The sequence below is a fragment of the Protomyctophum bolini genome (assembly GCF_963924005.1).
Source record: "Protomyctophum bolini genome assembly, chromosome: 12".
NCBI lineage: Eukaryota > Metazoa > Chordata > Actinopteri > Myctophiformes > Myctophidae > Protomyctophum > Protomyctophum bolini.
The window spans coordinates 16,752,397-16,768,281 of NC_137873.1; the positions used below are offsets into that span (position 1 = coordinate 16,752,397).

Here is a 15,885-nt window from a genome sequence, read left to right on the forward strand (position 1 = left end):
CATTGTGTGCACGCACGCACAGTTGAGTGCACGGACGCACACTGGCACACACACACACACGGGCGCACGCGCGCGCACACACACACACACACACACACACACACACACACACACACACCCTGTCCCCTTTTGTCATTGTTGAAAAATGAATGAATTTGGGAGCCCCCCTCCCTCCCTCAAGGCGTCTGTGATACATTGAGTTAACATAAAGCAAAAACTCTGGGACAGTCCGGGTGACAAATGAAGCGCGTGTGTGTGCGTGCGTGCGTGCGTGCGTGCGTGAGTGCGTGCGTGTGTGCTGGACGGAAATAATGAAGACCCCCCTCACACACACACACATACTCCCTCCTTCGCTCTCTCCATCCTTTTTCTCTTGTCATTCTTTTGTTTGTTGCTCTAAATGTACTGTAGAGGTTATGGTGCATTCTGGGTAGTAGATAGACAAGAGACAAAACTCCCATTAAGTCCCATAGTAACAACTAGTGCCCAGTGCTCCCGCCATTTTGGAGTGATGACGTAATTTCCGGTTGCTTTAAAAAAAGACATGCTGTACAAAACAAAAACAGTTTTTTATCCTATTCTACTCTCAAATATATTTATGAATGGATCAAAGCAGAAATTAGTAACATATTCATTCAGACTGTCAGGGAAGGGTGCATACCGTACATCCTCCTTTATTATCCGGGGCTAGCTTTGTCTCAACCGATTCTGATACCGGGCTTTCATTGGAAGGAGGCAGATATAAGAAGGAGGCCTATATGTCTACTTTTCAAACCGATCATAATGTCCAAAAGAATCCAATGGCAGTCCCTCAGTCAAATCTGGTCGCAAATATATAACTTCAACTGAGACATACTACCACAGTGGTCCATCCTATTTATTCTACATTCAAATATGTATCTTGGCCTACAGTTAGGCTACTGACAAGTTCAGAAGCAAATAATAAAATACAATATACAGCATGGCATACAGACTATTTCCTATTGTATCAAAGCAGTTTATATGAACAGTGCCACACTGCAGTGATCATCATCTAACTCCTGTAACTTCAACGGGGTACATACACAGAGAGAGAGAGAGAAAGACGCGTTAGCGTTCGTTCCGTAAACGTTTATAGAACGAACATACGGTACGTTCTTCAGATCTGCGAGCGCAGCGTGTCACAAACACTCACTCATTGTTGTAGGCTGTGGGGTAGATTTAATTTGCTTGGTTTTGTGTCATTTTCCTCCCTCCTCCGCAGTTATAGACTGCTGCGCTAATTAGTTGTATTGTCCGTAGCCATGAAAAGTGCTTAGTGGCGTTCTCTCCCGAAGTTTGTCTGTTAGTTTGTTGTTGTGTTGTCCACGAGCAGTGCGACCACCGACGTGTGTGTGTGTGTGTGTGTATGTGTGTGTGCGCGTGTGCGTGAATGTATGCACGTGCGCACGTGACCATGCATGTTTACGTGCGTGTTTGCGGTGTTCCATAAGAAGCGCTGCCGCCATCTAGTGGTGATCCAAAAACCCACAGAGTTTCGTCTCTCTAGAGTAAGCCCCCTAACCAGGGTCGAGCAATGTAGCGGCCGTCGCCTGGTGGTCCAATCTGAGAATGCAATACTTCCACATTTAAAACCCTACTGTGCATGCACGCTTCTATCGTCTGCCCTGCCCCCACACACTCGTGCGTCTGCTGACTCTGCTCACAACTCTGGACTGCAAGGCCCTGCCCCATTAGCCTAAATGTTGAGGCCAATGGGGATACCTCCGGCAGACTTCCGGGTGCTTCAAACGCCACTGAGCAACTTGAATCCAAATGAATAGCTGGCTGTCCGCCCTCTAGTTTTTATTCCATTTGTTAAAGAAAAAAAAGAAAAAAGAAAACAAGAATGACACACGTATCATTACCTGTCAGGTGCAAAAAGCGCTGTCTCCATTGTGCATCTTTCCCCCTTTTATTATTATATTTTATTAACTTGTATTTTATTAACACGTTGCAGCGCTTCAGAGTATGGGTTCACTTCCGCGTTGCAGCGTTTCAGACTATGGGTTCAGACTCCCATTGGCTTAGGAGGCAGCCAATCGTGACTAGGTCGCTACTAGAACGAGAAGCATTAGTGACTGTAAGTCAAAAAAGGAAGAAAAATAATAGGAATACAGAGGGACATTTTATGAACCACTTGAAGTCAGAATACAAGTGATGCAATCGTAATGCATGTAATGAAAGGTGAATGTATGTGTGATGAAATCAGAACATAGTAGATATGTAATGAAACGTGAATGTATGTGATGTAATGAAACGTGAATTTATGTGTGATGACATCAGAACATAGTAGATATGCTTGTCCGCCTCAGAATAATTAGTATTCATGTGGTCATAACTTTTGTGCTGATTTCATGTGTGTGTCAATCTGTCTTTCTCTCTCTCTCTCTCTCTCTCTCTCTCGCACCCATGCATGGACGCACGCGCACACACACACACACACACACACACACACACACACACACACACACACACAGCATCACCACCAAACTAGGAATGGGAAGGCTTTCTGTGGTGGTATATAATTCAGAGTATTTCTATTTTGTGGCATTAATATTTTAATTCTACCACAGCAAAACAACAGAACACCGTAGAGTATGAAAACATTGTTTATACCCGACCCATCTGTCTCTCCATCTGTCTCGCACTCTATTACCTGTTCACAAACATCCCATAATTCACCTGTATGAATACAGAAATGAATGAATGCACTTGTAGAATATATGAGCAGTGTGGTCTGATTGATAAGCTCACCGATTGGCTATTTTCAGCTAAAACCTTCCCCACGATAACAAAATTAAAAGAAGAAAAAAAGAAAGAAAATACACTAGTATAGACTGAGCCCTGAGGGACTCCGCTCAACCATATGGGGTTAATTTGTTTTTCTGTGTTGTTTTCGTGTGTGTGTGTGTGTGTGTGTGTGTGTGCAGTGCGTCAGAAGGCAGCGCTGGAGAAAGAAACCAAACTCAGCATCCTGGAGGCGGGAGTCACAGACGTGAGTACCGCCAATCACATGCTACGTCACTGAACAGCCAATCAGGCAGGGGCGTCAATTTGGGGTCTCATGGCAATTGCGACCCCCCCCCCCCCCCCAATCAGGGGTAAAGTGGGTGACCTTCATGTTTCCCAGACTGCCTCGCCTCCCTGCTCACTAATCCAGTGGTTCTCAAATGTTTGGCGCACATCTGAAAATATTCAGACTTTTTTTTCAAAACATCGTGCATATATCAATGGCAGGTGCATGGAAACCTCCTTGGATATCTGAGATGGTAACTTTTCAGCGAATGGAAAAGAGAACCCAATGGATCCAATGTAGATATTATTTTGTCACAAGCTCATGTTTTGTTTTTGTTTTTCTACTTTTCATTCGTTCAATATTCATAAAACACAATTAGACACACTTAACCATATTAATTATATATATCTTTGCAAAATATATCCGATCGACGTGCTCACAACGCAGTGTGAAGCGAGCATGTAGATCAGCAGTTTCTGCTACACTTCTGTGCCACAATATAGAAGTAGTGAAATACACAAATCACACATACAGCTTATTGTGCATGTGTGATTATGGAGACTAATCCTGATTGCTTAAGAATGTGTCCCAAATAGAACACAAGTTAAGCATTCTTGTCAATTCTGTCTCATCTTTCTCAAATTCAAATAGTTTCCAGAGCAACACAAATCTCTCTCTCTCTCTCTCTCTCTCTCTCTCTCTCTCTCTCTCATATGACTGCTGAGTGTCTCAGCTCTGCTATCGATTGAGGGGCGAGAGACAGCAGTGAACACACTTATCGAGAGAGAGAGAGAGGGGAAGGGGGTGGAAAGGAGGATGGTGACAAACGGCGTCTGGGGTGAAAATATGGGAGGGAGGGATATAAGGCGAGAGTGCAGAGAGATGGGGAGGGGTCTATTGTTGTGACAGATCAATACTGGCTGCAAGCAGGAGCCAATTATGATCAATTGATCACCTTTAGTGTGTGTGTGTGTGTGTGTGTGTGTGTGTGTGTGTGTGTGTGTGTGTGTGTGTGTGTGTGTGTGTGTGTGTGTGTGTGTGTGTGTGTGTGTGTGTGTGTGTGTGTGTGTGTGTGTGTGTGTGTGTGTGCGTGCGTGTGCGTGTGTGCTCAACTACAACAATTATGTAACCTGTCCAAAACTGTTACTTTTCAGGATTCAAATTCAAAAGCATCAAAAGTCGCAGATCTACGTACAGTATACTATAGTCCAAACCACGTCGCTTTTCCAGCTTGTACAGCAGATCTGCTACTTTTGATCATGTTTGTGTGACGCTGTAGCACAATCAAGTAGAGTATGGATTTTCGTAAAAACACAAATAGTTATAGAATAATATGGAGCATATAAGAGGTTTCTGCAATCTTCATCAAAATGGATGGTTTATAATATTCTATTTTCTAATATCTATAATATTCGTTACGTCCTGGTCAGTGCTTGTGAGTTTTTTTACCACAAAACCCCCAGAGTTCCTATTCTGGTGGCGAATATTTGACAACAAATATTTTGTACTTTTAACGTCTACATTGGCTAGATAGTATGTACATGCCTATTACCATGAAAATAGCAACAGTAAAAGCAGTCATTATGCAGAATCACAGAAGTGCACTGTACATACCTTAATTGAGGCTTGATGTCTCAACTCCCTGTACCTCTGCAAGACATCACTCTATAACAGTAGACATCACTCTATAACAGTAGACATCACTCTATAACAGTAGACATCACTCTATAACAGTAGACATCACTCTATAACAGTAGCGTCGTTCAGAGTCCAAGGATCCGGGTGGGGCTCTTTCACCACAGTGTGACGTCACGGTAGACTCTTTCACCACAGTGTGACGTCACGGTAGACTCTTTCACCACAGTGTGACGTCACGGTAGGCTCTTTCACCACAGTGTGACGTCACGGTAGGCTCTTTCACCACAGTGTGACGTCACGGAAGGCTCTTTCACCACAGTGTGACGTCATGGTAGACCCCGAGCTGATCTCAAATGTAAAATGGGTGCCCATTCTGCCCAACCAGGATCTATTGCAGAGTTAGTTAGTTAGAGTTAGGCTATAGCTATGCGTTAGTGAGTGGTGCATCGCTTGCGGAGCCTCAAATACGCCAGTGCTCTATAAGCCATATCTCCAAAAAATGGTGGGTCAAACTGCACTACGAAAAAGAAAGAAAGAAAGAAAGAAAATAAAAATCCACAATAAAAGTAATCATATATAAGCGAGGGATAATCAATGGGGAGAAGTCATTAGTCAGAAATAATAAATAAATACTGTATTTCAGTATTTTCTGTATCTCTAGGCCACCACTGTTTCTTTGATATGAGTGAAAGACTAATTGTGAAACAAAATGGCCGCTTTGTTCTTAGCAGTGCAATGGGTCTCATTGTGATCGCATAATGTTTACAGTGTTCAATGCCGGCTTTATAACGAGCAGTCCGCCCAGGTGCCTGCTTTAAAAAGAAAAAAAGAGAAACAGGCGAACAGATCTAAATGGGAATATTCATGAAGCTACAGATGAAAGGTTTTCAGAGGACAGGCTTTGTCTGTTGGCCATTGTTCACTGTTCCAGCTGCAATTTTCATCACAAAGAGGAAAAATATGAAGATGGGGGAACAAAGGAGCGGGCGTGTGTGGATGGATGGATGGATGGATGGATTGTGTGTGTGTGTGTGTGTGTGTGTGTGTGTGTGTGTGTGTGTGTGTGTGTGTGTGTGTGTGTGTGTGTGTGTGTGTGTGTGTGTGTGTGTGTGTGTGTGTGTGTGTGTGTGTGTGTGTGTGTGTGTGTGTGTGTGTGTGTGTGTGTGTGTGTGTGTGTGTGTGTGTGTGTGTGTGTGTGTGTGTGTGTGTGTGTGTGTGTGTGTGTGTGTGTGTGTGGCGTGAATAGTGTCTTTGAAAAGTGGTTGTCCATCAATACTGTCGCTGTGATATCACCGCTGTCAGGTGTGATATCACCCCTGTCAGGTGTGATATCACCCCTGTCAGGTGTGATATCACCCCTGTCAGGTGTGATATCACCCCTGTCAGGTGTGATATCACCCCTGTCAGGTGGAACACCTCCTATGTCCATGTTTTTTTCATGTCCTGCTTTAACTTTTCAGGGGGAAAAAACCCTTGAGTTCCACATTGTGAGCTTGAGTTCCACATTGTGAGCTTCAGATTGGCTATTTTTGGTGAAGATATTGGATATTGATATGGTGTAGACGGGGGGAGCGGTCCAATCAGAGCCAACTCCAGTTGTTCTCAACTTTTTGTTGGGCCATCCCCCTTATCCAATCTTCAGGTCCCTTACCACCCATCCTTCCCCGCACCCAGAGCATTCTATTGGACATTTGGACAGTTGTGTAACTTGTGTCAACGAGGGTTGAGAAACAATATCACATGGTTCACATGTAACTCAAACTAGTGACAAACGCGCATATACCAGTGCATTTCGTAAACTTCCGGTAGAACACTGGTCAGACGTGAACGGGAGTGATGCAACTCTCCTTTTATATGGCTCTACCCACACCCATTTAAAATGTGTGATAAAGCCCATTGACGGAAACAGTTCAGTTTGACTCTGTCCACACTACAATATGACGTCATTCAGAATGTGTTAAAATTAGGCTTAAAATGTACACAATATTGTTGTCTCTGTGTTGTATTAGTGTGTGTGTGTGTGTGTGTGTGTGTGTGTGTGTGTGTGTGTGTGTGTGTGTGCGTGTGTGCGTGTGCGTGCTTGCGTACAATGCATGGAAGTGAAGTGCTAGCTCTCTTTTTCCCCGCTGTACAGCAATCAAATGCAGCTTTGATATGCTAATGTGACGGACCACCAGACCCTGTGGGCCAGGTGCATGCTGGGATATAGGTCTGGAGGAGTTCCTCAGTACTCTGGAAGACACTGCTGCTTCTCCAAATTCCAAACACACACACACACACACACACACACACACACACTCACACACACTCTCTCACACACACACACACACACACACACACACACACACACACACACACACACACACACACACACACACACACACACACACATTTGTGGGATTAGGGTTGCCAGCTGTCCGGTGAATAATGGAACTGTCCCTTATTTGGAAACTAAAAGACGTTTGCCTTATTGAGCTGAGTAATGAGGGACACACTTTGTGCATTATTCTGGGTGTTCCTTAATGAATCGCGCTATATGGCAGTTTGTTTCAAGCACTTACAGTATGACGTAATTCGTCATATAACCAATATGAATACATCTTGCGCCCCTCACTTCACAGTTAATTTCTTTGGAAATGGATATCATTAGAATGTCAGGTAGTTGGCAACCCTAACTTCATGTGACCAGCCTGTGGCATCAGTCATCTACTGTATGATGTCAGTTGTCTATGACATCTCCACATTTGGGTAATATCTAACTTTTAAACTTTGGTTATGAAAAAGAATGATATGCTTGCAAAGCAACATGTTGATCTACTCTCTACCTTAGCCTAACCATGATTGTAACCTAGTCATGATTGGCTGCCTCCTAAGCCAATGGGCAGCCATAAAACCTTATGCAAAAAACCCATACTCTGAACGCCGCAATGTGAAGCCGTATTGGCTGCATACTCTGAACACTGTGAAGCCGTATTGGCTGCATACTCTGAACACCGTGAAGCCGTGAGCTGATCGAGGCAGAGGCTGAGGCAAACAAACTGATTATAGCTGTTCATAAACGAGAGCTTGTTTCTTTATTTTCAGACATGTTCATACAAAACATAAGAATAAACATTCCATTCACAGAGACATCCGGCGGCCTCCCTGTAGCGTAGTATTCCCAGCATAAGGTCCAGCATAACTTTAGGACCTTGAATGTATGGTGGGCATCAAAGCATTACCAGTGGCAGTTCACTGCGGTACCCTGCATTCACCCTCAGTACCCATGCGTCACGTTAAATGCCGATGATTGGCTGATACTCTCATTGGTCACTTACTTAACGCTGATAATTAGTTGAATTTAATCGGCGACATTGTGTCATTGCAGCCATTTCTGCTGGCAGAGTAACAGTCCAAAGTAACACTGGATTTGAATTCAAAACACCAATCAGTATTCTGAACACTAACCCCCGCGTCTCCCCTGTGGTCTGTGATACTGTAAACAAGGTGCCGCGTCATGATGCTGAAACCTTGTATCTCCAGGTCTCCATCCTGTTTCCCATCAGCCATCAAGACCTGAGGCCCATTCTACGAATGCCTTCTAAATCAGTAGTACTCAGACATTTGAGTGTATTTGGCAGATTTATTTTTTCTGATTTCAAACATTATAAAATATTCCCCCCTAGCTCCTCTCTCTCTCTCATTAGCAGGCAACAGTGCAGCACTATTCCTCTCTCTGTTCTGGCACAACAGCGCCCCTACTGGTACTCATTATACGTGCTCATTAACGTCACATAGGTGAACACATAGGTGAACACATAGGTGAACATGTACATTGCTGTTCCTTGGAGTGGTTGCACCACTCAAAAAAGCAGATGTACAAGTGCTGTGAGCTTTGGGAACCACTGTTCTAAACCAATGAATGAAAAAAAGCTAACATGAGATGAGAGCTGAAATACACACAGTATGCAGTATGGAGTCAAAATGATGCATTATGGAGGTCAACATGCACTGATGTCAGAAACAGCACAAGTGCTCAATATGGTACATGGAGATTAGATTTTCAATATACACTTATGTCAGATGCAATAGAAGGCATTTATTATCATATTATTATGTCTTTCCCATTTCCTGAAAAGTACCGTTTTTGGACAAACAAGGTTTGCAGGATTAACACCAATTGTTCAGCAAATGACTGTCTCTCACGCCTGATTGGCTGTCCTGTGGGAACGTCCCGCCCTCACCAGCATTGTCAAACATTCATTAAGAAACAATATCAGCCAGTCATGGAGAGGTGATCACCTGTATGTGTGTGTGTGTGCGTGTGTGTGTGTGTGTGTGTGTGTGTGTGTAATAATGCCAGATATTGAGAACAATATCTGGCACGGGGACCACCAGGGGCCCACATGGACCATTATGGGTCTGTGACTCAAAGTATACATTTTGTTTAATCTTTGGGACCCCAACTTGCATTGCGCAAACACGGGTTCATTTGGTTCCATACACTCTCAGAGTTACAGACCAGTATGAGACCATTTGGACCACTAGTCGTCCCCAAACCCGGTGTTGAGAAGGGGACTAAAGTGGCCACACATGCATGCATTGGACTGCAGTGTCCCCACACATACATTGGACTGCAGTGTCCCCACACATACATTGGACTGCAGTGTCCCCACACATACATTGGACTGCAGTGTCCCCACACATACATTGGACTATAGAGGTGCAGAGTGGACTGGAATACACTGAATAAATCATGCATATAAATTGGCAGGGGTGGGTGTGTGTGTGTGTGTGTGTGTGTGTGTGTGTGTGTGTGTGTGTGTGTGTGTGACGTGTGTGTGTGTGTGCGTGTGCGTGTGAATGCACACATTCTCCAACCGGAGCAGGTTGCTCCATGGGGCACTTACAGTAGACACACAAAGATACGGAAGAATAGCATTTCTAAATAGCCTACTGTAGTTGAAAGTGATGTTGGAGGTGTGTAGAGGCCCCTCAACATGTCATTGCAATGATAGGCCTATAGGTTTTTTTGTTTTTGTGCCCTTCTCACTCATTTGGGCATCCAATTTCAGCCAAACGGTAGGCCTATAGAATACTACTAGTGTGGTATTTGGCTTTGGCTCTGCATTGTTAAGATGGCCCTCAATGTGCAATTCAAATTGGGGGTTTGATTATTCATTCTGTACTGTACATTAATTGTCCTGATAACTGTTCAAACATACAGTCATGAGAGTTACTCTATTGATTTCCATTCTCCATTCACAACTGTGGTATCAAATTAAATCTAATTTTGTTGCACATCTAGCACTGCTACTCGACATGCGATTCCCCAGCTCGGCTGTCCGGTTGCATCTAATGGGACATTTAGCATGCATTACTGTTGTTTGTCCTCTTCCCATTGGCTAATGGAGCCATTCTCAATCAGCCCATGCAGTGCATAGTAAGAAATTAGCAGCAATTAATTTCCCTTTAGCATATTAGTGCTATTCCCCAAGTATGCTAGCTGATCAGAAACAGTAGGGTGAGCGTGATTCTACACTGATGATTATCAACTCTCTCACTGTGCTGACCCAGTTTATTCCTTCAGCATGTATTAGAGATTGAATACAGTATTGTTGTGTAGTGCTGCAATACATTTGCAGTGTTGTGTAGTTCATTTTTTCATTGTTTAGAACAATTTCATTTAGCTTCGTGCAGTAGTTCCCAACCTTTAGAAAGGGCCCAAAAGATCAAAAGCATTTGCGGCCCACCCATCTGACGACTTAGTACCAGATAGGCTAAGTATTTATTTACCTGCTTTACTGCCAGAGTTTTAAATCATCTTTCGAGATCTCTCTCTTTCCGCAAAAATAATAATAATAATAATAATACAGTTTAACCACGACATTCCATTCTTTAGTTATCGGCAATACAATATAGTTTGTTTTCACCAAAAACACAATCTGAACATTTTTATAAACCCTTTAGCGCTGGATTGGACCGGCTGGAGTTATTATTCTTTTTTGTATCCATTTCTGGAAGTCATAGCATCATTCATAGGTTGGCAAAGATCGCCCTATAGCGCCATTGCTGAAAACACCAGGTGATGGAGATCTCCGTTCATGGCAGTCAATCGTTGGATTTGAGATGATGGAGCTCTCTGTTCAGGGCGGTCAATGCCTGTCAGATGGGTTGGCCGCATGTATTTTCATTATTAGTGCTTATTTTGAATAGTCGATCAATGAATTGTATTCCATCTAGGATTGCTTGATATACCTGGTGTCTGAAGTTTTTGTTTTTGGTGTTTCTAATCAATCGTCAACTTCAATAACACAGCTCTAAAACATTTACCGTTTTTATTTATTTTAACGTGCACGCACTGTGCATGAGAAATGTTTCTGAACGGACAATGTCTCACAATATCTGACCTTGGACAGCCCTTTTATCAAACGATGAATTCTTGAACCGATTGTGTTGTTTTCCAAGCCTTTTTAGCTTGCTTCCAAACAGGGCAATTATCTTGTGTCCCAAAGCCAAGAGAAAGGAAAATAACTGATAATGGCTGACAGTAGATTTGATCAATGCAATCATTTCATCCAGTTTGAAAGATTTAAATGCTTTTAGAATAGTATCTGTCACCTCTGGTAAGGACATCTAGTACATCTCTCCCAACTCTGAGTTTTAAACTGCTTTTCGCTTGGGTTCAAGCCAGTGGTGCTAGAAGTATCCGGATTCAGTTAATAATATTATACAACTTTTAATGAAAACCAAATGTAGATGTTTTTCCAAAGTTTTCAAAATGAGTTATTTTCAAAATAGCCAATTTGCCTTGTGAGCTTGTAGATTTTCTAATTTCCGAATAGGTCTGCATTGTGAGCTTGTAGATCGTCTATTTTCCAAATAGATTCGCATTGTGAGCTTGTAGTTCGTCTATTTTCCAAATAGATTCGCATTGTGACCTTGTAGTTCGTCTATTTTCCGAATTTATCTGCATTGTGAGCATAGTGGCTATTTTTGAATAGACAAAGTATAAAATAGGACTTAATTGGTTTTGTAAATAATGTAATAATCAAAATTTACATAGTAACTTGCAACAAAATCTGTAAATAAATATAGACAATTGCTTATTTGAAGGATATCTCCCGTCACCCTATGTTATAAACTCTTTCATTTCTGAATTCAAGCGCGCTACCGAGACTCTTTTTGTCAGCATAATGCAATTGTCTGAGTTTTGATAATAGGAATAAACAACAAATGTCTTCCAGCCAGCCACCGTGAAATGAGGGAGATACTGACAATGAACCCTATTCGGGGCATGCTGTCATAATAGGTAAACATTCTGTAGCCATTAAATGAGAAAAAGAGGTTGTGCATCAGCAATGGTTTTCAGTGGAGTGCCAAACACCCAAATCCAGTATACGCATTTCGGCTATGCAGCCTTCATTAGAGCATGATGAAGGCTGCATAGCCGAAACGCGTAATCGTTCCTTTTTGGTGTGTGCCAATAAAGAAATGGAAATGTGAGTACTTTGTCCACCGCTTGTTTAATTTTTGGATGTGCTAGCTTTTTGGAATTTATTTAATTCCTATTTTTTTATGTATTCTGTAGCCAGTGTTGCCAGATCTGGAAAGAGAAGCAAGTGGTCTTCAAAGATGTACACTATAGGCCATGTACACATGACCACACACAGCTATGTACATGCTCGGCTTTGCTCGCTATGCTCACAATGTATCGCATATAGCGACACGTTGTGAAATATTTAACGAAAATGTGTTTCATATATATATATATATATATTCAGATGGGGGTCCATGAATTACTACTTATTATTTTGGGGTTCCGTGACATGAAAATGTTTGAGAACCACTGGTTTAAACAACATTGCGAAGCAAGCCCAAATAGAAATAAGCCTGCACTTTTGAAACGAGAAAGAAAAGCCAACGCCACCCGCAACTACCAATATTTGCAAGTGCATAGTCATTTAATAAGCGGAAATGGCAACTCTGAAAACAGATAAATAGAGACATATAGCTTAATGTTAAACCCTCTTTTTCTCCGACACCTCCGCTGATAGAGGCAAGGCGTTTACAACAATGCTTAAAACCCCATAGCCTCTCAGCGCTCCATGATATCCACATAAATTGTATCCTGTCGAGGATTATTTGTGTTATTTCCATCTCCTTTTCAAAGTCAAGGCTACAGAGCATCCGTATAAATAAGCCAAACCCTGTTACCTCAACAACGCAAAGCAAAATAGCGCTAATCCTCAACACCTCTCTCCCTCCCTCTCTCTCTCTCTCTCTCTCTCTCTCTCTCTTCGTTAGCAGTGTGCCAGCTCATTAGCATTGGCTCCGCTTCTTCAGATTAGCCATAATTAAACTGTGAAATCAGAGGGCCGTTGCCTTTAAGTCAGGACACCACACGTGCATGTGTGTGTGTGTGTGTGTGTGTGTGTGTGTGTGTGTGTGTGTGTGTGTGTGCGCATGTGCGCTTGTATTACTAAACTTGTGAGGACCAAGTGTCCCCACAAGTATAGCATAATTTCCGAAATAGACATCGTTAGGATTAGGGGTGTGAGTTGGAGATGGATGTACAGTATAAACTTATATACTGAGCCTGTACAGTTAATGTTTTTGACTAGGATAGGGTCAAAAACAGCAGAATCGGGAAATGGTAATCATAAAATTGTCCTAAAATGTTTGTGTGTGTGTGTGTGTGTGTGTGTGTGTGTGTGTGTGTGTGTGCATGCATGCTGCTGGTGTATTGCATCCTGGCTGCGTGCCATGCGGTCTCTTTGAAGCGCGGGCCTGTGGGGAAGTGAGCCATGTTGTTGGACTGCACTAAACTGTTGCTTACAAGTGTCGTTGGATGTGTGTGAATGAGCGGGTCAACTCTGTGTGTAACCTACACACTGCCTCTCCCCAGTGCTGGAGAAAGTACTCCCATTTTACTTAAAAGTATCAATGCTGCAATGTAGAATATGAGTATGAAAATATACTCTGTTGCACGTAAAAGTCCGGAATTCCACATTTTAAGTGGTTAATATGTTTTGTAATAATCAAGTAACTAAAGTTTTAAAATGAATTGAGTAGAAGTGCAAGTATTGAAATTTGGAAATACACCTCAAAATCTTACTTAGTAGCTACAGTACTTTACTTAGTAGCTAGAGTACTTTACTTAGTAGCTACAGTACTTGAGTAAAGCTACAGTACTTGAGTAAATGTTCTTACACTGCTGTCACACTGTCGCATGGAAACCCTGTAACTGTATGTCCAAAACCATAGCGTTCAGGAAATGTAAAGAGAACCAATTCGAGAAAGAAACCAGTTATTCACAACTCGTTTTCATATATATTTATATAAGATAAGAACCCCATGTTTGATATATACAAAGGTGAAATTGGCATTGTAGCCGTCCTATAACAACTAAGAGCAGTGAGCGGCTATGGCAGGTGGCGGTGGCTCAGGGGTAGAGTGGCTGGATGGATAACCGCAAGGTTGCCTGTTCGAACCTGGGCTCCCCCAGAGTTAGTGTCGAAGTGTCCTTGAGCAAGACACTGAACCCCAAATTGCTCCTGATGTGCAGGCTGGTGCCTTGCATGGTTTCCGCCGCCATCAGTGTATGTATTATAATGTCTGAGAGGGTTGGAGACACTCGCTGCGCTCGTGTCTCACTCAGCCATTATAAAATACACGATAACCTCACACATCTTGTGGCTTATTGCTTTATTTTGTTCTATATAATGTAGTAAAATGTATTCTTTTAATGTGTATTTCAAGACACTAAGGATTTCACAGTGTGGTCGCTGACGGTTCATATACAGCAGCAGGGTGCTTATTTACACCCAGCGGCCATGTTCACTCACACCACACACCCAGGGGGGGGCGTTGTCATGGCGATAACATGGGCCCAGTCCACGCTAATGATGCATAATTATGCACGTTTTCCCCCCCCTTAATGTTGTTTCGTATTCTTTTTTTCCTTGTCGTGTTCCCTGTGGTGATAACTGTGACCTCAGCCACCAAGCTGTGCGTGCGTGCATGCGTGCGTGCGCCTGCTTGCTTTGGGGAAACAGAATGGACAGTCGAATGGCAACGAATAAATGGCGAGAAATGCAACCCTCTCGCTGCTTTGGGGGCGGGGTCATGGTCATTGTGTGCAACGTGCCCTACCGGGTCACATGGCAGTCATATTCCGTTCCTCGCTCAACTGTATATCGGTTTAGTGTCGCCAAAATGCAGCTACTGAAAACTAGACATGTACAATTTAGACATTTAGCACATATACTCTTATTTACAAGCGCTGATTTACAAGCGCTTCGTCACTAAACTTCATTGTTTATCGACACTCGTTTATCGAGTTCATGCTTTCTATATAGTTTGATTTCACAGTTATGGTGACTGATAACTAACTCGTGAGTTGTTTTTCCTTTCATTTTTTTTTATTATTTTTTTGTATTTATATAGTTTTCCATTTTTCATGCTTTCCTGGTTTTAATGGGTTATGTGAACCCATAGTCAGGATGGATCCATTCCTTTATGTTGAAAATGCCAGGTTCTGAGTTTCTGACCCTATGCCGTCCGATTGTCACAGCAGAAATCAAGACTCATCAGATTGATTGATTGAATACTTTAATAATTAGTCAGAAATGTAAACATCACTTGCTACAGTAAGAAACATTACATCTAAAAGGATAACACAAAATGTCCTGGGCACTTGTTTCCATTTACTCCCTCTATGGCTGTGGGTGTCACTCACTTTGGATAAGTAGTTTGACATTATGAGGGTATTAAGAGCACTGAGAGCACTGTCTCTTTGACTATCTTAATACCAATCCCATCCCCAGTGATATTTGCGCAACCCTGTCTTCTACCATGAGTCATCCCAAACTAGCAGTGAGTGTTAGAATTAGGTGGGTGAGGGTCATGGGCCTTAAGGCCGAGAAGTAGTCGAAGCAGTTTGTTTTGGGAGGTCTGAAGCTTAGTTTTTAATTACATTTTGATGTTGGAGAACCAAGAGAATAGACCAGGCAAGGGTGAGGTGGAGTGTGAAGAGGGGAGTTTTCAGACTGCGGCAGTCATTTGTGTGTATTTGAGTGTGCAGTTGTAACTGCAATAAAGTTGATTCCACCGTTTGTGAGCCAGGAGGGAGAATAGTCTAGGACGTGTGAAGGTTTGTCCACTGCATTTTAGAGAAAGTAAGCATACTACATACTGTATGATAAATCACATTTGATAAATCCACTTGT

General features: G+C 42.6%; 1 protein-coding gene across 1 annotated transcript in view; it reads left to right on the forward strand.

The window, feature by feature from the left end:
• LOC308326107 (receptor-type tyrosine-protein phosphatase N2-like) overlaps positions 1–15,885 on the forward strand; it is a gene marked incomplete at both ends in the record, with an annotated part of 164,170 nt that overhangs the window by 87,654 nt on the left and 60,631 nt on the right. The window contains one exon of the mRNA XM_080778916.1: positions 2,952–3,016. Coding sequence (XP_080635042.1) covers positions 2,952–3,016 — 65 coding nt within the window. The remainder of the gene's footprint in view (positions 1–2,951; positions 3,017–15,885) is intronic.